Source organism: Salvelinus alpinus, chromosome 33, assembly GCF_045679555.1.
Source record: "Salvelinus alpinus chromosome 33, SLU_Salpinus.1, whole genome shotgun sequence".
NCBI classification, from domain to species: Eukaryota; Metazoa; Chordata; class Actinopteri; order Salmoniformes; family Salmonidae; genus Salvelinus; species Salvelinus alpinus.
The window spans coordinates 16,440,165-16,462,237 of record NC_092118.1 but is presented as its reverse complement, the minus strand read 5'-3'; the positions used below and the strand labels follow the sequence as shown (position 1 = coordinate 16,462,237).

General features: G+C 43.9%; 1 protein-coding gene across 1 annotated transcript in view; it reads right to left on the bottom strand.

Moving 5' to 3' along the window:
- Window positions 1-22,073, bottom strand: part of LOC139563006 (potassium/sodium hyperpolarization-activated cyclic nucleotide-gated channel 3-like) — an 88,161-nt gene extending 66,088 nt beyond the window's left edge. The window contains exon 1 of the mRNA XM_071381236.1: window positions 20,905-22,073. Coding sequence (XP_071237337.1) covers window positions 20,905-21,587 — 683 coding nt within the window. The 5' untranslated portion in view covers window positions 21,588-22,073. The remainder of the gene's footprint in view (window positions 1-20,904) is intronic.

The following is a 22,073-nucleotide window of genomic DNA, read 5'->3' as shown; positions in this document are numbered from 1 at the left end:
GACACTCACTCTGTATAGCCACTCTCTACAGACACTCACTCTGTATAGACACTATCTACAGACACTCACTCTGTATAGCCACTCTCTACAGACAGTCACTCTGTATAGACACTATCTACAGACACTCACTCTCTACAGACACTCACTCTGTATAGACACTGTCTACAGACACTCACTCTCTACAGACACTCACTCTGTATAGACACTGTCTACAGACACTCACTATCTACAGACACTCACTCTGTATAGCCACTGTCTACAGACACTCACTCTGTATAGACACTGTCTACAGACACTCACTATCTACAGACAGTCACTCTGTATAGACACTGTCTACAGACACTCACTCTGTATAGACACTGTCTACAGACACTCACTATCTACAGACACTCACTCTGTATAGACACTATCTACAGACACTCACTCTGTATAGCCACTCTCTACAGACAGTCACTCTGTATAGACACTATCTACAGACACTCACTCTGTATAGACACGATCTACAGACACTCACTCTGTATAGACACTATCTACAGACACTCACTCTCTACACACTCACTCTGTATAGACACTCTCTACAGACACTCACTCTGTATAGACACTGTCTACAGACACTCACTCTGTATAGACACTATCTACAGACACTCACTCTGTATAGACACTATCTACAGACACTCACTCTGTATAGACACTCTCTACAGACACTCACTCTGTATAGCCACTCTCTACAGACACTCACTATCTACAGACACTCACTCTGTATAGCCACTCTCTACAGACAGTCACTCTGTATAGACACTGTCTACAGACACTCACTCTGTATAGACACTGTCTACAGACACTCACTATCTACAGACACTCACTCTGTATAGCCACTCTCTACAGACACTCACTCTCTACAGACACTCACTATCTACAGACACTCACTCTGTATAGACACTCTCTACAGACACTCACTCTGTATAGACACTGTCTACAGACACTCACTCTCTACAGACACTCACTCTGTATAGACACGATCTACAGACACTCACTCTCTACACACTCACTCTGTACAGACACTCACTCTCTACAGACACTCACTCTGTATAGACACTGTCTACAGACACTCACTATCTACAGACACTCACTCTGTATAGACACTCTCTACAGACACTCACTCTGTATAGACACTGTCTACAGACACTCACTCTCTACAGACACTCACTCTGTATAGACACTGTCTACAGACACTCACTCTCTACAGACACTCACTCTCTATAGACACGATCTACAGACACTCACTCTCTACACACTCACTCTGTGCAACCCGGGGCATGGACTCTACAATGTGTCGAAAGATTTCCACAGGGATGCTGGGATGCTTAACTCCAATGCTTCCCACATTTGTGTTAATTTGGCTGGATGTCCTTTGGGTGGTGGACCATTCTTGATTCACACAGGAAACTGTTGAGTGTGAAAATCCCCGCAGCGTTGCAGTTCTTGACACACTCAAACCGGTGCGCCTGGCACCTACTACCATACCCCGTTCAAAGGCACTTAAATCTTTTGTCTTGCCCATTCACCCTCTGAATGGCACACATACACAATCTCTCAATTGTCTCAAGCCTTAAAAATCATTCTTTAAACCGGTCTCCTCCCCTTCATCTACACTGATTTAAGTGGGTTTAGCAAGTGACATCAATAAGGGATCATAGCTTTCATCTGGTCAGTCTATGTCATGGAAAGAGGTGTTCCTAATGTTTTGTTCTCTCAGTGTATAGACAATCACTCTCTACAGACACTCACTATTAATAGCTCGCTTATGGTAGATGATTAAAAAATAGGACTCAAAATATTGTCTCTCTTTTTTCCATGCTCCTCTTCAGCAGGAGAGAGAGAGAGAAAGTGTGTGTGTGTGTGTGTGTGTGGGTGCGTGTAGAATGGGGCGCTGCCGGAGAGAGACCAGTGACGTGCAGTCAGGGTAGGCCCTATACTGTTCTAATCTAATAAAAAAGCTGTATCAAAAGAAAAAGAAATTCAATTATATACAAAAGAAAAAATCTATTATATACAAAATTGCCATTCTTTTATGCAATGTAATGTTTTTTCACAATGAGTTTGGTGTTTTTCATGCCCAAAATCCACAAATGTGCTAAAACTGCATCAAATGCTCTTGTCGACCTGCCTACCTTCCCATCCATTCAAATCGTTGACACACCGCCGTTCCTGACTGCCGTCACTGTTGATGGACAGGGTAGGTATAGGCCTGGCTGCTTACACTAGCTCCATTCGATGCATTGAGCAGATTTCTTATTTTGCGCTGGCATATTGCCTTTAAGGCTTAAACAAGCTGTGTGGGAAAAGCACTGCTTATTTGGGCGTGTCTACATAATGTGTTGCTCATCTCGTAAACTGCGTAAGGAAGCTAGAGAGCGAGTAAAAACAACCTGACAAAATGGACACTATACATCTTCTTTTGAGTGATGCAGCGTTTGAATGCACTGCATCACAGTGCTAGAGGCGTCACTACAGACCAGAGTTCGATCCCGGGCTCTATCACAACCGGCCGTGATCCGGAGTCCCATAGCGTAGCGCACAATTGGCCCAGCATTGTCTGGGTTAGGGGAGGGTTTGGCCGGGGTAGGCCGTCATTGTAAATAAGAATTTGTTCTTAACTGACATGCCTTGTTAAATAAATAAAAAAACAGCTGGCTTCCTGACCTTCCTCAGAAGAAGGAACAGAAAATCATCAGATCGTACCACAGGAGTGGTATGAACAAAAAGACTGGCTGTGCTACCAGTAGCCACCTGTACTGTTTCCCCTGCCTGCTCTTCTCATAATTTCATTTTATGACTATCTCTGAAACTCACTTAGATAATAATACCTTTGATGATACAGTGGTGGTAGCAATACATGGTTATAACATCTACAGAAAAGACAGAAATGCCAATGGTGGAAGTGTTGCTGTATATATTCAGAGCCACATTCCTGTAAAGCTTAGAGAGGACCTCATGTTAAATACTGTTGAAGTAATATGGCTACAGGTTCATCTGCCTCACCTAACGCCCATTCTGGTGGGAAGCTGCTATAGACCACCAAGTGCTAACAGTCAGTATCTGGATAACATGTGTGAAATGCTTGATAATGTATGTGATATCAACAGAGAGGTATATTTTCTGGGTGATTTAAATAATGACTGGCTTTCATCAAGCTGCCCACTCAAGAAAAAGCTTCAAACTGTAACCAGTGCCTGCAACCTGGTTCAGGTTATAAGTCAACCTACCAGGGTAGTTAGAAACAGCACAGGAATGAAATCATTAACATACTGTATATTGAACACATCTTCACTAATGCTGCAGAAATTAGCTTGAAAGCAGTATCTAGATCCATCGGATGTAGTGATCACAATATAGTAGCCATATCTAGGAAAACCAAAGTTCCAAAGGCTGGGCATAATATAGTGTATAAGAGGTCATACAATAAGTTTTGTAGTGATTCCTATGTTGTTGATCTGTGGTGTGTAATGAGGAGCAACCAGACACTTGACACATTTATGAAATTGCTTATTCCAGTTACTAATGAGCTTGCACCCATTAAGAAAATGACTGTAAAAACTGTTAAATCCCCGTGGATTGATGAAGAATTTAAAAATGGTATGGTTGAGAGGGATGAGGCATAAGGAATGGCAAATAAGTCTGGCTGCACAACCGATTGGCGAACGTACTGCAAATTGAGAAATTATGTGCCTAAAATAGACTATGAAACAAAGATAAATTATATAAAGAATGACAGTAAAAAGCTATGGAGCACCTTAAATGACCATTTTGGGCAAAAAGACAAACTCAGCTCCATCATTCATTTAATCAGATGGCTCATGCATCACAAAACCCACTGATATTGTCAATTACTTTAATGATTTTTTCATTGGCAAGATTAGCAAACTTAGGGATGACATGCCAGCAACAGATGCTGACACTACACATCCAAGTATAACTGATCAAATGTTGAAAGACAAGCATCATTTTGAATTCCGTAAAGTGAGTGTGGAAGAGGTGAACAAATGATTGTTGTCTATCAACAATGACAAGACACTGTGATCTGACAACTTGGATGGAAACGTATTGCCACTCCTATTTGCAAAAGTCATTCCGCTACCTAAGAATGCTGGCTCAAATGGCCAACCAATCAGCATGTTTGTCACACCTGGACTACTGTTCAGTCATGTGGTCACAAAGAGGGACTTTACAAATGGCTCAGAATAGGGCAGCAAGGCTGGCCCTTAAATGTACACGGAGAGCTAACATTAATGATATGCATGTCAATCACTCATGGCTCAAAGTGGAGGAGAGATTGACTTCATCACTACTTGTTTTTGTAAGAAGTGTTGACAAGCTGAATGCACCGAGCTGTCTGTTTAAACTATTAACACACAGCTCGGAGACCCATGCATACCCCACAAGACAAATGAGCAGCAAAAACAACATGTGACCATGCACAATGCTAACCCACTGGGCACACATTGGTTGAATCAGCGTTGTTTCCACGTCATTACAATGAAGTTACGTTGAATCAATGTGAATAGACGTTGAATTGACGTCTGTGCCCAGTGGGAAGGTAGCCTAACAGAAAAGAAGGACCTTATTAAAGCAACATGCTTAGGGGAGCATTTCGTGGTAATGATGAACCCAGACACTTGAAGACTTCGTGTTTTTGGGTAGGCCTACATCAAGCAGAATACAGAATGATTTGATTTAAGCAGTCAGTGATGTTAGGACAGATGAATAGACTTCATTTACAAGTAAAGGTAGACCTAAATGCATTTTCATTTGCAATTTGCGGGTTAGGGTACTGTTGAATGAATATGAGAATAATTGTTTTTTAGCCTTTTCAAACTTGTAAAACGTAACCAGTGCGTGTGAAACTAACTGTGCCCACAAACCGTCTACTTGCCTGTCCACAAATGGTAAGAATTATAGATGGCTAGACTGTCCATTGAGCACCACAGTTAACCTGCTGAATCCTGGCCACGGCCTCAGCTACCTTATAAAATACTTTCTTCTGAAGCTCATTTTCATCATTGTTCCAGCTCATTCTGTTACGGGATACTCCAGGACGTGCCGATTCCGCCGGTACCAGATTACGTTTGAACCTGTCGAAATGTGGAAGCTATACTGTCCACTAGGGGCAATGTGAGCACCTATTACCTTCTAATAGGCTTGCAACCTGGTAGGGTGTTTTGGATGGGGATGGTGGATGGGCGTTTTAGCCGCAGACTCCGGCTCTGAGGGTCATGTGTTCAATCGCAGTGCTAGACACTCGTTTTTAGTTTTTTAGTTTTAAGCCTTTCCCAAACCTTAACCACTCAGAATTAATGCCTAAACTTAAAGGGATACTTTGGGATTTTGGCATGCTTGCAGATACCAATAAACTTCCAGTCATTGCACTTAGGCTACTTAGCTTTGGCTCGCAAAACTACCTCTAACTTCCTTCATACTGGACACAGAGACATAACATTTTAAACCTATCCCTAACCTTAACCATAACCATTCTGAGTTAATGCCTAACCTTAAGTTTTAGTTTCACTTTTGCAGAGTTTGACTGACAGCTAAAATATGGCACCACATGGCATAATTAAAACTTAAAGCCAAGGCTTAATTCTGTAACTGCAGTTACGCCACAGCTTGCTGTTTTATTTGGAGATTGGGTTGCATTGTTCGGTCAAGTTTGCTTTGTTCACCTTGATAATGTAAGTAATACCTTTGATTTATGCCCTTTATTCCAATGCATTATGTTGATTTATCTATTGCTTCATATCTGTCATTGTTTGCATTTGCTGGTCAGCCTGTTTAGAGTGCTCCCATTGCTTTGCTTTTCATGTCGACAATTGATTTATCTAGCTATAATTTCGTTTTGACATTCTTCAGTAATTTCGATTGTTGATATGGACATTTCGTTAGTACCTTTAAAGTGGCAGTGCAGTCAAAAAAGTGATTTCCCTGTGTTTTATAAACAGTATATTTACACATTATGAGGTTGGAATAATACTGTGAAATTGTGAAAATGATGATAATTCCCTTTTAGTGTAAGAGCTGTTTGAAAAGACTGCCTGAAATATCAGCTTGTTTGTCTGGTTGGGGTTTTTGGACTGCCTGGTGACATCAAAGTATACTTTTTTGGGGGCAATTTTTCATGATATCCAATTAGTAGTTACAGTCTTGTCCAATTGATGCAACTCCCGTATGGAGAGAGCCATGTGTCCTCCAAAACACGACCCCGCACAGCAACACTGCTTCTTGACACATTGCTCACTTAACCCGGAAGCCAGCCACACCAATGTGTCGCTAGAGCACAATGGGACAAGGACATCCCAGCCGGCCAAACCCCCCCTAACCCAGAAGACACTGGGCCAATTGTGCGCCATCTCATTGGTCTCCCGGTCGCGGACGGCTGCGACACAGCCCGGGATCAAACCCGGATCTGTAGTGACGCCTCGATCACTGTGATTCAGTGCCTTAGACCACTGCATCACTCAGGAGGTCCAGGCGATATACATTAATAGACCAATAACAAAGAGAGTTTGCCCTTCTCTCTGCCAATAACAATTAGTTATCAGGTTATATATCCCTCCTATTAGGCTCATGCAATGAGGCCCCTCTCTCAGACCACTCCCAGGCAGTCCTATCAAAATTCTTGCTTGCTTTTTGCTGAGAAGCTATTATTCTTTTTGTATTTTTGTTTTATTTCTGACCATTTCAATTGAAAAACAATTACAGTAAGGTACTTAATTGTTACCCAGATATGATTTGATATTGAGATAAAAGCGGCTGCATTGGTGTTATGCCCTGATCTGTTTCACCTGTCTTTGTGCTTATCTCCACCCCCCTCCAGGTGTCGCCCATCTTCCTCATTATCCCCTGTGTATTTATACCTGTGTTCTCTGTTTGTCTGGTGCCAGTTAGTTTTGTTTCGTCAAGCCTACCAGCGTTTTTCCCTCTGTTCCTGTCTCTTGATTGTTCCTGGTTTTCCCAGTTTTGACCTTTTCTGCCCGCCTTAACCCTGCCGTCCTGTACCTTTGCCCCACTACTCAGGATTACCGACTTCTGCCTGACCTGACCCTGAGCCTGCCTGCCTGCCGTCCTGTACCTTTGCCCCACTTCTCTGGATTATCAACCCCTGCCTGCCTTGACCTGTCGTTTACCTGCCCCTGTTGCTGTAATAAACATTGTAAATTCAACACAGTCAGTCTGCATTTGGGTCTTACCTGAAACGTGATAGTACGAACTGGCCATGACTGACCCAGCAGACTTGGACCAGCTCCGCAATGCCATCTCCTCCCAAGGAGCCACCATTGATAGGCACAAGGAGTTGCTTCGCGGTCTGATGGAAGGGTTCCAGACCGTGGCTGAACGGCATGACCAAGCATTGGACACATTGCGGGAGCAATTCCGTGGGTTGTCTACTAGGCACCCTACCACGAAAATAACCTCCCAGCCCCTCAGTAACCCGGCTGGTAGCAGCACCGTAACCCCGGTTTCCCGGGAACCCCGCTTCGATGGAGACTCGGGCACCTGTCGGGCGTTTCTCGCTCAGTGTTCCCTCATCATGGAGCTGCAGCCTTCCTCCTTCCCCTCGGACCGCTCGAAGATAGTGTACCTCATCACGCTTATGTCCGGGAGGGCCCTTGCCTGGGCTACGGCCATTTGGGAACAACAGTCGGCCGTATGCTTCAGTCTGGAGGGATTCGTGGCAGAGGAGAAAAAAGTTTAAGGCTCCGGTGTCCGGGAGAGAGGCTGCCCGGAAGCTACTCCAGTTTCGGCAGGACTCCCTCAGTGTGGCAGACTATGCGGACTATGGATTTCCGCACGCTAGCAGCGGAGGGTGCCTGGAACCCGGAAGCGATGTTCGACCCGTTCCTGCACGGATTATCGTAGGAATTAAAGGACGAGCTTGCAGCCCGGGAACTACCGATGAATCTCAGCTCACTCATCGCCTTAACCATCCGGATCGATGAACGGCTACGGGAATGTAGGAGGGGGAAGAGGTCTGATTGTGGTCCCAATCACTCACTCAAGGATCCCATCCTGCATCTGACGAACTCCGGAAGTCCCCGGCGTCTACGTCCCCGAGAGGATCCGAGCTTACCTGAGTTCCTCCAAGAGCCTCCGAAGACCGCTGATTTGCCTCTTCCCGAGCCAATGCAGCTTGGCAGGATTAGGCTGTCTCCAGCCGAACGCGTACGCAGACTTAACACCCAGAGTTGTCTGTATCGCGGTACTGCCGGTCATTATGTGTCTACCTGTCCCTTCAAGAGACTTAGCTCATTTGTAGGAATGAGTACTCTGGTGGGTCTTAAAGATAATTTTGCTTCTCCCTTTACTCGCCCCCCCTCTCTATGTCACCCTGCTGTGGGGCGATCAGTTCCAAGTCTCTCCAGATACTCATCGACTCGGGGGCCGATATGAGCCTTATGGACGTTAAACTGGCGTCCGAGCTGGGCATCCCCACTCAACCCCTCTCCATTCCCATGGGTGTTAGAGCGCTGGACGGGCGCTCTATAGGCCGGGTCACCCACCATGCCACCCCCATCAACCTACGAGTGTCGGGGAACCACAGCGAGAAGATCCAATTCCTGCTAATTGAGTCTCCGCAGGTTCCCGTGGTATTGGGATTCTCTTAGCTCCAGCGATACAATCCCTCTATTGACTGGTCTACTGGTGTCATTGTGGGCTTGAGCCCATTCTGCCACACTCATTGCTTGAAGTCAGCTCTGCCTGCCCCGGGACGTCTTCTTGAGGGCTTGGAAATTGCCCCGGACCTCTCTGCCATTCCTGCGGAGTACCAGGACCTCCGGGAGGGGTTCAGTAAGGCCCGGGCCACTTCGCTTCCGCAACACCGACCGGTACCCAAGAATGTCAAGCCTGATGTGCTGGCACGCCGCTATAGCCCTGCGGCTACACCTCCGGAAGCCGACACCATTCTACCCTGCTCCAAGATCATTACCCCCTCTGCTGTTCGTCCTCTGTTGCCCCATACCCTCTGTATACTTCCTACTTTTCATGTGTCTAGATGTAAACCCATGTCTCACAGCCCTTTGTCTCCTGTTTCCAGGCCCACCCCTCTCCCCGTCTCATCGACGGCCAACCGGCGTACATGGTGAGGCGTCTCCTGAAGGTTCGACCTCGGGGCAGGGGATTCCAGTACCTAGTTGACTGGGAGGGTTATGGCCTGGAGGAGAGGTGTTGGTTCTCTGCAAGGGACATCCTGGACCCAGGCCTCATCTCTGAGTTCCAACGCCAGCACCCCGCTCAACCATTTATGCGCCCAGGTAGGACGCCATGCGGCGTTGCCCTCTGTTCCTGTCTCTTGATTATTTTTACATTTTCTGCCCACCCTGAGCCAGCCTGCCATCCTGTACCTTTGCCCCACTTCTCTGGATTATCGACACCTGCTTGCCTTGACCTGTCATTTGCCTGCCCCGTTGCTGTAATAAACATTGTTACTTCGACACAGTCTGCATTTGGGTCTTACCTGAAACGTGATAATTGGACCGTTAGAAATTATCATGACACAAGGCGAGACCCAGATGCAGACACAGGAGGCAGATGGTTGGAGTCTTACAATATTTATTAATCCAATAGGGGAAGGCAAGAGAATGGTCGTGGACAGGCAAAAGGGTCAAAACCAGTCCAAAAGGTACCGAAGGGCAGGCAGGATCAAGGTCAGGCCAGGCAGGATGATCAGGCAGGCGGGAAAGAAGTCCAGAGTCAGGCAGGAGTCAAAACCGGGAGGACTAACAAAAAGAGAAAGGAGTACGGGAAAAACACACTGGTTGACTTGACTAACATACAAGACGAACTGGAACAGAGAGACAGGAAACACAGGGATAAATACACTGCCCCAGAGAGACAGGAAACACAGGGATAAATACACTGCCCCAGAGAGACAGGAAACACAGGGATAAATACACTGCCCCAGAGAGACAGGAAACACAGGGATAAATACACTGCCCCAGAGAGACAGGAAACACAGGGATAAATACACTGGGGAAAACAAGCGACACCTGGAGGGGGTGGAGACAATAACGAGGACAGGGAAACAGATCAGGATGTGACAGAAATATTATTAATTATATGTGTGTGTAATAATATTTCTCATAATATGTGTGTGTGCCTGCTTGCACGTGCGGTGCATTAGTGGAATTGTGTCCATATACTGGTATTTTAATGCCACCGATTGTTTGTAATTGTGATTGGGTACATCGGTCTATGATATGGTGGGGCTGAGTTGAGCAGCGTCGGATGATATGAAATATTCGGCCATCGGAGGCTATCGCTTGTGTATCTTGGCTACATTTGTATTTAGGCCTACATTTGGTGAATATTTTTGTCAATTTCGGTTAATAGCCTATGTCACTCTGGTTGTTGGAGCTATCTGTTGTATGGTGAACTTGGGCTTCAGCAAGGTTTATTTGTGAGTAAATCTGGCTTTGATAATAGCTAGTGCCTCACCAGCCACCGACCTCCCCGCACGTCACTGATACACACAGTAATGTGTTCAGTAATGTGTCACTGGAACCTGCAGCAATGGTAATTACTGCTTCAGCTGGCTTTGATGATTACAAATCAAACTTTTATTTCTTCAAGAAAGTTTGCTGTTAATTTCACAAGGCTGCCATCATGTCCCCAGATTAAGAAACATCACCACAATGATATCTGACTGTAATCCACATAGATTTTAGTCAGAAAATCTAGACTCCCTCTCCCTTTTCCTCCACCTATCTCATGTGGGAATGCTAGTTCATTCTATATTCTCCTATCACAGGTCTTTTATCCAAATGGCCTGGGGATAGTTATGTCTAGCAGGCTGTAGAGCTCTAGGTCACCTAGATGTCACACACACACACACACACACACACACACACACACACACACACACACACACACACACACACACACACACACACACACACACACACACACACACACACACACACACACACACACACACACACACACACACACACACACACACACACACACACACAGGGCTTGAGACTTTCTCCTTCACTGTAGGGTGATGAATAGAGAGAAAAATAACTTTTTCACATCACACAACACTGCCCCTGAAACGTTGAGATAACTGAAACTGACATATTTACCACTGGTCCGCGGAACAATAATCACAGACGTCTAGCGGCAGGAAAAACACATTTGATAGTGAAAAGTGTTAAAAGAAGAAAAAGTTGTGAATGGATCTGGGCTGTCTGGGGTTGTGAATCCACCTGGTGAGATTATAAATTGATGTTGCAGAGGACAGTGCAATGGGATGGACACACAACGAACCAACACAGTATTTGCCAGGTGACAAAAATACATTAAAAAAATGTATATCAATCAATAGAATCTCACCCCCGCAGATTACCAACGCTATTGTTAATTTCTAATTAAATGACATAATAGGAAAAAAATACATTGACATACATACATTGACATACATACATACATATATTCTCAAATGAGGCGTGTTTGCTTTGCGTGTCACGCTCCCACAAGTGTACTGAGGTAACACGGTACATTTCAATCACTCTGCCGCCGTGCCACGTTGACTGGCAGCCCGCCCCCACGGCACGGCCCACCCTCAGCCTCTCCATCCCATCCTCCCTCCATTAAATAAATTGTGTTGTAATAATCTCTTGTGATGTGATGTGTGCTTCTAATATTGGTGGATGGACACGGCAGCAGCCTCTTTTGATTACCCCACTCTCAGGCTCGGCCAGACCCAGAGCTCTCGCTAATCCTGTGCTTTACCTTCACTAAATTAAAAAAAGGGTGCAATGACTCCTCCCGCCGCACCCATTTCCCCACTATGGCATCCCCTACTCCATAGGCTATTAGCACTGTACTGTGGTGTGCCGTGCAGAGGAGAGGGGAGACATGCTCCATGGGGGCTGGCTGGGGGCCGGAGCCGGGGGCGACTCTCACTCTCAACACCCACCAATAGGGTTTGAGCAGTCAGTCCGAGCCTACGGCTGCATGTGGCCACCAAGCAGGGTGGAGAGCCTGCATTATTTCCTCCCAGCTCATTTTCTATAAATCACCCAATGACAAGCTAGAGGTCCCGCAAGACCCAAACAAATCAATATGAAAACGCACCCTCAAATCAACTGTAATCAACCTGGCTGAACGTAGACAACACTGTCATCTGATCCCACCCCTTCCCTTTCTACCTGAGCTACGAGCAAGTCGAGAGAGAGCGATAAAGTGTGTGTGTGTGCGAGCGTGTGTCAGCAAGCAGAGGAACAGTACTAGAGCATTGCAGCCATGTATTACACCTGTGTCATTTGTCATTCAAATGGCAATTTTCCGAGAGGTTTTATTACCCAGTCACTATAGTGTATTAGAAACAGTCTACTTTACATTGATTTAGCCTAAAGTTTTCTCAACCTATGAAACAATCAATGACTGAACAGGCAAAGCTGAATTTCTGTATGACAAGCTATTTGTTGTGCTTCCAACAGACACATTTATAAAGCACTGTCACAAGATCAATATGACGAGCCACCATACAAATACAGTTCTGCTTTCATTCAATGTGCAATCTTCATTTATGTACACAAAATAGAAAAGGTGGAGTCAGTTATACGACCTCATTCTGAATTGGGATACCATTATTGTTTGGATGAACCAAAAAGGGGATACAAACTGAAGCCTTTATACACACAGAAGACTTGTCCAGGCTGGAATACAAGAGACATTTCATATATTTACTTTTGAGCTGCTAAAACATTTGCATTTCCAGAGCAACAGTTTTGATTCAGCAGCAAGCATTCCCCTTTAGCTTCATAATGACAAGCACAACTCTTATCCCAGTTTTACAGGCTGATCGCTACACTACATTTCCAAACAGAGATGTATTTTAGAAACAGGATAATAACCCTGTCATGGGGAGTTAAAGCAAGCTGAACTAATGGGTGTTACAATATGCATTCAGAAGGAAGTATTTCTGCTAATGCACATTTGGACATAAAGGTGTTTCTTGGCCCTTGAAATGTATTCAACCTACAGTAATGTGCATTCTGTCTTCTAAATCTGCTCTACTTCTCTTTAATGTATTCCTCTGGAAAGGTAACAGGAGAAGGAACTAGAAGATGTCTTTTTAGAGGCCTTTTTTACTGCCGAGTGAAATCTCTTTGGGGAGATGGTGATGGTTATGCAGGATGAATAAAACGCCAGGTGAGATGTGGGATTTGAAGGTTTGAACAGGGAATCTCCTGGCAGAGGGTGAGACGGAGGGAGGAAGTTGACTGATTGACAGACACAGCAGGCCAGGTTAACCCCCTCTTCTGATTGGGTTGGCAGCACTGTTTTATACTTAATAGAGTCTTTAAAACCAAAATAAGCTTTCATGTTAAAAATCTTGTATTTTTCCAACTCCGTGGGGATACGGCAGTATTAAACAGTATACTTCTACTGATGACGCATCGTTAAGGGTGCTGCTGAATTACAAGGTTATTAAAAGGTACTTAAAGATTGGAGAATAACGTTTTGCTGCCACATCATCCGTCATTAACCTTGCCAAATCTCTCACTGATTCACCCCATACAAAACACCAATCAATCACATCTGCTGCAGGCTGGTTGGCTGGCTGGCTGACTACATCACTTCCCCACAGGAAGGAAGAAGACTCATGTTCAGCAATGAGCAGAAATGAGGCTGTACAGCTTTGGCTCTGGAAATGAGCCTTTAGATTGGATTACGATGCCATTTTTAAGCCGTCTTTTCCCATCAGAAGATGTGCTGTGCTCCTCCTCTCCCTCTCAAAGTTATACAATAGTTGAGAAGAGAAAATATTGCTGAATTTCTGTAGTCATGACTGTGTGTGACTCCCAGTGACACTTTAATTTGTGCTTATAATGACAATATTAAATAGCAAAGGCTTTGGTGCAGCCAGGGAAATTGAAACTCAATCACAGAGTTCTGACTTCTCCAACCATGCCCATTACAAGATAATCCTTCATCTCCTTCTATACTTTAATTTCAGCCATGTGTTATTTCTGTCTCTGATTGTAGTCAATATGCCTGCCAGGGGCACTATTTTGTGTTTATTCTATGGCAACAACACAGAAACAAACACTTCCTCATTATCATAATCCTCCTCTTTTAAAGCTGCAATATGTAACTTTTTGGGTGACCTGACCAAATTCACATAGAAATGTGAGTTATAGATATGTCATTCTCATTGAAAGCAAGTCTAAGAAGCAGTAGATCTGTTCTATGTTCGCTATTGCTATGCTTCCAGTTCTTAAGTTTTGTTTTTACATATTTTACTTTCGGTTTTGTACAGCAGCTTCAAACAGATGAAAATACAATGTTTTTGGTTATGGTAAATATATTTCACAGCGATTTAGATGGTACAATGATTCTCCACGCAAACAAGAATTAATCCAATCTCTCACACAAGTCTGTAACTATACAACCTGTTAGTGGAGGGTGCTTAGTGGGATGACACTGCAAAAAAGTAGTTTGTTTGCTCAACTCATATACATTTAGACAGTTGCACTCATTAGCTAGTATCAAAAACCCGACCATAGGCAACACAGTGACTAGGGTCTGGTTTCAATGATGGACTCTTGGCATAGAGGAACTACGTCACTGCCTACATCGATAAGGGAAGACAAAAAATCTGCGGACACTCCCAATAAATCACGAGGCAGACATGCCAGAACGTCGCGATTCAGAACCAAAGTTTGCAGTCAATACCTTTGCATCAACTACCTTAACTAAAACCAGTGCAAACCAGCCACTTGAGAAACGCACTCATTAAAAATAGCCTCTGTGATCTCCATCTTGCTAGCAACTATTTTGTATAGTTTATTTAAGGTGATAAAGTAGTAACGTAGGCAGTGACAGTTCCTCTATGGCAAAAGATTCCATCATTGAAACCAGACCCTAGTCACTGTGTTGCTTAGGGTCGGGTTTTCAAGACTACTCATTAGCAGAGTATTGTACTTCAATGGGGACACTTAAGCTTGCTGAAGCACAGAATGTTCATCGTGACCTATGTTAAGGGTAAAGGCATCAACTGGATGACTAAATTATAACGATAGCAGACCATTTAACAATGAGTCAGGACTGAAAGAGATTTTTAATTGCACAAGTGAGAGGAACGTCCCATATAATCACAGTCAACTGATTTTATAGCGTGTAAACTGCTGTCAGCTAGCCAAAATGTTTCAAATATAATTACGCCGATATACAGTAATACCCTCCCACACACACTGAGCAGGGCAAGTGATTGACCTGATTCTCATGCCACTTGGCAGGCATGGCCACTGGACATTAGGATGTGTTGGATGCCAGGGGGAGTCAGAGACTAGATACCGAGGGAGTGGGTATAATAGAAATGGCAGACTCCTGTCTATAGAGTAACTCTCGTCTCACTTCTTTATAAGGGGAAAGAGTGGAGTTGGGAGTGTAGGTAATTATAGCAAGAGTGGGAGGCAATTGCAGGTGTGGGAGACAGAGGAGTGACTTTGGTGTAGGAGGTGCTAACTGTAGTGGTACAGGTGGGAGGGGTCACATTGGGAAAGGAGACGATGGCACTTGTGGTGGGAGAGAGGGGTAACAGTCAGGTAATTGATTGCAGCATCTGTGATCTAGCCCTCGCTGAATATCAATACTCCCCACTGAGAAAGAAATCATCCTATAACCTTGGTATGAAATGCGTAAACATAATCAGAATACTGACAATAAGACAAAAGGAATCCAGTGTTCCAATTGCTGAATACTGTGTACTATGAAGGTTACTCAACACTGTTGGAATATAACCCTGGATGAAACAAATCAAAAATGATGGTACAATAAATCGTATGACTCAACTCCCAACTTACACTGATATGCATTTCTACTACTATACACTGTCACTTGCACAGTGCACACACATACCCACACACAGACACATACACTTCTTGCAAAGGCAAAGCAAATTACATCCCATTTCTTTTCTTGGCAGCCTGAGCTAAGTAATCCAGGCATCTGAGAAATGTGCACCATCCTGTGATGTGAAGGCAGCAGAATGTCTGTGTAGATTCACAAGACCAATGGGGAAACAAGCAGATAAATCAGTCTTTTTTCCATGGAGAGCCTTCCTTTCCCTGAGCCCTTCTCTCTCTATCCACAGCCTCTCTATCTGCCTGCCTGACACTGCTGCCTGCCTGCTCCCTCTCTCCCTCTCTGGCCGCCAGCCTAGCCTGCCTGTAAACACTCGTCACGCAGACTTGTCTCTCACAAGCGAGACAAACCTGGTCTTGTTCTTGAAGCACTACTGTTATGACACACCTTCTGCTTGTGTGACAGGTGATGGGGTTGGATGAGGCATTACTGTATATCATTATATCAGTGTACAGTAGATGAACCAAAGACAAACTAGCTAGATCAAATCCAATGTCAAGGACAGGGAAAGATCTGTCGGGCAATTAGGCTTCTGCTATTGTCTTTCACAACACTATGATACATGTTTGCACTTAGCGTTTCGTCTGGTAACAATAAAGGCATTAGCCAACATGTAATGTCAATAGCTGGAGGCTTTTATTTTAACTATATGATTAGAGATGGTCTATGTCAAGTTGACAATTCAGTGTCACCTCAAAAAAATAAGGTAAGCATGAGGTCAGAGGTCAACTTTTGAAAAGGTTTTCATGTGCCATTTCACTGTCCTTGAAACGCTGATACAGATCCCCAATATGGCAGCCAGAGACTAAATGTATAAATTACCTAAATGTTTTTGAACGTATCAGAATACTGGAAAGTATGATGACTAGGTAAGTTAAGATCACCTCTCAAATGTTTAATAAATTTGAGATAATTTGATTGAACTCATACATGAAAGAACAATAAGCATTCATGTATATTACTATCATTTGTTTCAAATTGTGTTCAACTGTAATATAGTTTAATATAATATAGTATGATATTGTACAATATATATTTACTATTTAAATTATGCATAACAAATATTACAATTGCAATATCAAACTTTGTAGCTGGTTGCTGTAATCCACTTTTGGAGTAAAAACATTATTCCTTAATAAAATATTCCCTCCTAATCTATCCTATATTACATGCATGAGCTGAATGATTACAATCCACTAAATAAATTAAACCTGTGTAAGAGGTTGTTATTAACTTAATTACATTATTGGGATTATAAAGATCACTGCATATTTTGAAAATGTGTGAAAATGCTTTATAAATGCAGGCTACATTCATATTGGTTTGTGCTGTATATCATACTCTCTGTAGCTATGTTTCACCATAATGTTTCACCATAATGTTTCACCATAATGTTTCACCATAATGTTTCACCATAATGTTTCACCATGATGTTTCACCATGATGTTTCACCATAATGTTTCACCATAATGTTTCACCATAATGTTTCACCATAATGTTTCACCACTTGTTTTTCAAGCAGAAATTTGCTTCCTGCAACACAAATTCAAAAAAGTTCTGGGACACCGTAAAGTCCATGGAGAATAAGAACACCTCCTCCCAGCTTCCAACCGCTCTGAAGATAGGAAACACTGTCACCACCGACAAATCCACTATAATTGAGAATTTCAATAAGCATTTTTCCACGGCTGGCCATGCTTTCCATCTGGCTGCCCCTACCCCGGACAACAGCACTGCCCTCCCCTCTGCTACTCGCCCAAGCTTCCCCCATTTCTCTTTCTCCCAAATACAGTCAGCTGATGTCCTAAATGAGCTGCAAAATCTGGACCCTTACAAATCAGCCGGGCTAGATAATCTGGACCCTTTCTTTCTAAAACTATCTGCTGAAATTGTTGCCACCCCTATTACTAGCCTCTTCAACCTCTCTTTCGTGTCGTCCGAGATCCCCAAAGATTGGAAAGCAGCTGCGGTTATCCCCCTCTTCAAAGGGGGGGACACCCTTGACCCTAACTGCTACAGACCTATATCTATCCTACCCTGCCTTTCTAAGGTCTTCGAAAGCCAAGTCAACAAACAGATTACCGACCATTTCGAATCCCACCACACCTTCTCCGCTATGCAATCTGGTTTCAGAGCTGGTCATGGGTGCACCTCAGCCACGCTCAAGGTCATAAACGACATCGTAACCGCCATCGATAGGAAACAATACTGTGCAGCCGTATTCATTGACCTGGCCAAGGCTTTTGACTCTGTCAATCACCACATCCTCATTGGCAGACTCGACAGCCTTGGTTTCTCTAATGATTGCCTCGCCTGGTTCACCAACTACTTCTCTGATCGAGTTCAGTGTGTCAAATCGGAGGGTCTGTTGTCCGGGCCTCTGGCAGTCTCTATGGGGGTGCCACAGGGTTCAATTCTTGGACCGACTCTCTTCTCTGTATACATCAATGATGTCGCTCTTGCTGCTGGTGATTCTCTGATCCACCTCTACGCAGACGACACTATTCTGTATACTTCTGGCCCTTCTTTTGACACTGTGTTAACAACTCTCCAGGCGAGCTTCAATGCCATACAACTCTCCTTCCGTGGCCTCCAACTGCTCTTAAATACAAGTAAAACCAAATGCATGCTCTTCAACCGATCGCTGCCTGCCCCTGCCCGCCTGTCCAACATCACTACTTTGGACGGTTCTGACTTAGAATATGTGGACAACTACAAATACCTAGGTGTCTGGTTAGACTGTAAACTCTCCTTCCAGACTCACATCAAACATCTCCAATCCAAAGTCAAATCTAGAATTGGCTTCCTATTCCGCAACAAAGCATCCTTTACTCATGCTGCCAAACATACCCTTGTAAAACTGACCATCCTACCAATCCTCGACTTCGGTGATGTCATTTACAAAATAGCCTCCAAAACCCTACTCAATAAATTGGATGCAGTCTATCACAGTGCCATCCGTTTTGTCACCAAAGCCCCATATACTACCCACCACTGCGACCTGTACACTCTCGTTGGCTGGCCCTCGCTTCATACTCGTCGCCAAACCCACTGGTTCCAGGTCATCTACAAGACCCTGCTAGGTAAAGTCCCCCCTTATCTCTGCTCGCTGGTCACCATAGCAGCACCTATCTGTAGCACGCGCTCCAGCAGGTATATCTCTCTAGTCACCCCCAAAACCAATTCTTCCTTTGGACGCCTCTCCTTCCAGTTCTCTGCTGCCAATGACTGGAACGAACTACAAAAATCTCTGAAATTGGAAACACCTATCTCCCTCACTAGCTTTAAGCACCAGCTGTCAGAGCAGCTCATAGATTACTGCACCTGTACATAACCCATCTACAATTTAGCCCAAACAACTACCTCTTTACCTACTGTATTTATTTTATTAATTTATTTTGCTCCTTTGCACCCCATTATTTTCTGTCTCTACTTTGCACTTTCTTCCGCTGCAAACCAACCATTCCAGGGTTTTTTTTTTAGTTTTATTTTACTTGCTGTGTTGTATTCACTTCACCTCCATGGCCTTTTATATTTTTATTTATTTATTTTATTTATTTATACATATATTTGTTTGCCTTCACCTCCCTTATCTCACCTCACTTGCTCACATTGTATATAGACTTATTTTTTTTTTTCACTGTATTATTGACTATATGTTTGTTTTACTCCATGTGTAACTATGTGTTGTTGTATGTGTCGAACTGCTTTGCTTTATCTTGGCCAGGTCGCAATTGTAAATGAGAACGTGTTCTCAATTTGCCTACCTGGTTAAATAAAGGTTAAATAAAAAATAAATAAATAAAAAAAATGTTTCACCATGATGTTTCACCATAATGTTTCACCATGATGTTTCACCATGATGTTTCACCATGATGTTTCACCATGATGTTTCACCATAATGTTTCACCATAATGTTTCACCATGTTTCACCCGTTCTCTGGATATACTTCAGAATTCACTGTATGGTTTTGGACATATGGCCAGTAGGCCCTTGACGTATAGCATCAATAATGGACTATGTCCATAATGCTAAGCAATCCTGTGCTTTACATTTGAAGCCATGCATCACATGCATGCATGCACTGTACTGTATAGCCAATGTCACAGTCAAGGGCAATACTTAATGAATAACAAGAGAATGTGGCTGCACTTCCATTTATACCTCATATGAAAACTTGAGGAATGATACTGGTAATTTATAGGTGGAACTGGTTCTGATAATTTTGAACACATGAAACCTGAAACCTTAAATACTAGTGTGTGGGGGGGGGGGATTATTCAGTCATTAGCACATCACCTCACATAAAGCCAATAGAGTTGCTGTACATGGATTAGTGTTAAATCATTTCCCTGAATATAACTTGGATTTAATGAAAAAGAGAGAACATTACATTGGTGCACTTCTATTGATTCTGTTTTTAAACTGAACAGACACCTTTGAGAACCATCTATGTGTGTGATGTTTGGCATGTTCCTGCCACACATTATTCTGATGCCACCTATATATTGGCCTACATTACATTTATTTGACTTTTTTGACTTTATCGTTCTATTTCCAATGTTGAATAAGTTATAGCTATATTATAGCTGATGTCTAATAAATACATTTAAAATGAAAAGTAAGTATCATGGGATTATGTAATCTTCCGACGTGTAAATTATTTTTTATTTGTTTTCAATTCATTAAACAAATTGTTCCACACACATTTATGCACAGAATTAGGGCTAAACCAAATGTATCATTTTATATCCGAGATGACTGCATTTTCTTATGCCATCATTAAATACCCTATCACTAATGCATTTGCCATTGTGCCTGATAGTGAGATAGTGAAATTATCAGTTGAAAATAAACTACCCATTTCATTTGCCTTGTAGGCTACGTGAGTGTGTATGAACGCATCCTGCCTACACTTCATCCGCGCATGACGCTCTGACGTCTGACCAGAGCGCAATGGAGTTAGTTACCTGAAATCACTGTAAGGGTGAATTATCCAAAATCCGGCGGATTTAACCCGCTCTTGTTCCCGTTCCACCGCCTTTTCGCTCCCAAACATCCTTAGGGAGAACTTGTTGACCCCCGGTTGCAGCATTGCCCCAAACTGCCTGTGTATGAATCCTGCCTGGTACAATCTCTCGTCGTCCGGCAAAATTTGATCAATGCCATCCAACTTTATGAACCCTGATTCCTGGTCAAGAGAAGCATGTTGGGCACCACCAGCACCACCCCCGCTGGCGCCTTGCGCACCCTGGTCCACCCCGCCGCCAATAGCTCCGGGGGGGCTCTCCTCGCTCGGGGTGACGTCCCCTTCCGTGATGAGGCGCCTCTGCTCCGCGGAGTCTGAGTCGTGCACATGCCGACTGGTGATGGAGGAGAGACTGCCACGAAATCTCCGACAATCTCCGTTTAAACTGGTCTTCGTTGGTCTTCCAATGTCCGTCTCCATGATCACCGTGTCTCCACTTCTGGTCTCCCCAATGCCTTTGAAGCTTCCTCTGGAGGTTGGTGACGGCAAGGGTTTCATCCTAATACTCTTCCTCCGGGTGTCCTTGTCGCCGTCTTCTCCTTCGCCCATAATAGAAGCTTTCTGTCCAATATGCTGTGGCAAACTGTAGAGCCTTTTACGCATGGAGGAGTGCAACCTGTCCATTATGACATTGAGACGGAACGAACAATTTCAAATGCAATAGATGTCCAGAATACGATGGTTATTGTTGAGAAGTATTGCCACGAACCTCACAGCTCCCTATCTGTGAGTGAGAGCGACCAGTCTGGAGCTAATCTCAAACCCTGAAAGCATTACACTGATACACATGACACGGGCGGCTGTGGCTCTTCTGGTGCAAATACAGGAAGAGGCTCCTCTCTCGATCATTACCTTACAGTTTAGATATGCCTTCTCTCGCTGCATTGACAGTCCGATTCACCATAACACTCATGGAAGGCACGTACGCTCAAACCGTGTGCGCACCAAGTGAGGGGAAAAAGCTGGTAGAAGCCACCTTAGCATGATATGTGAGGAACGTGCCGACTGACAGAGAGGAGACGAGGAGGTCATGAACAGCGTAAGGAGGGATGCTCTTTTCCTCCAGATTCGTGTCAGCTGCCTCTCAATAATAAACAATGCAATGCAATC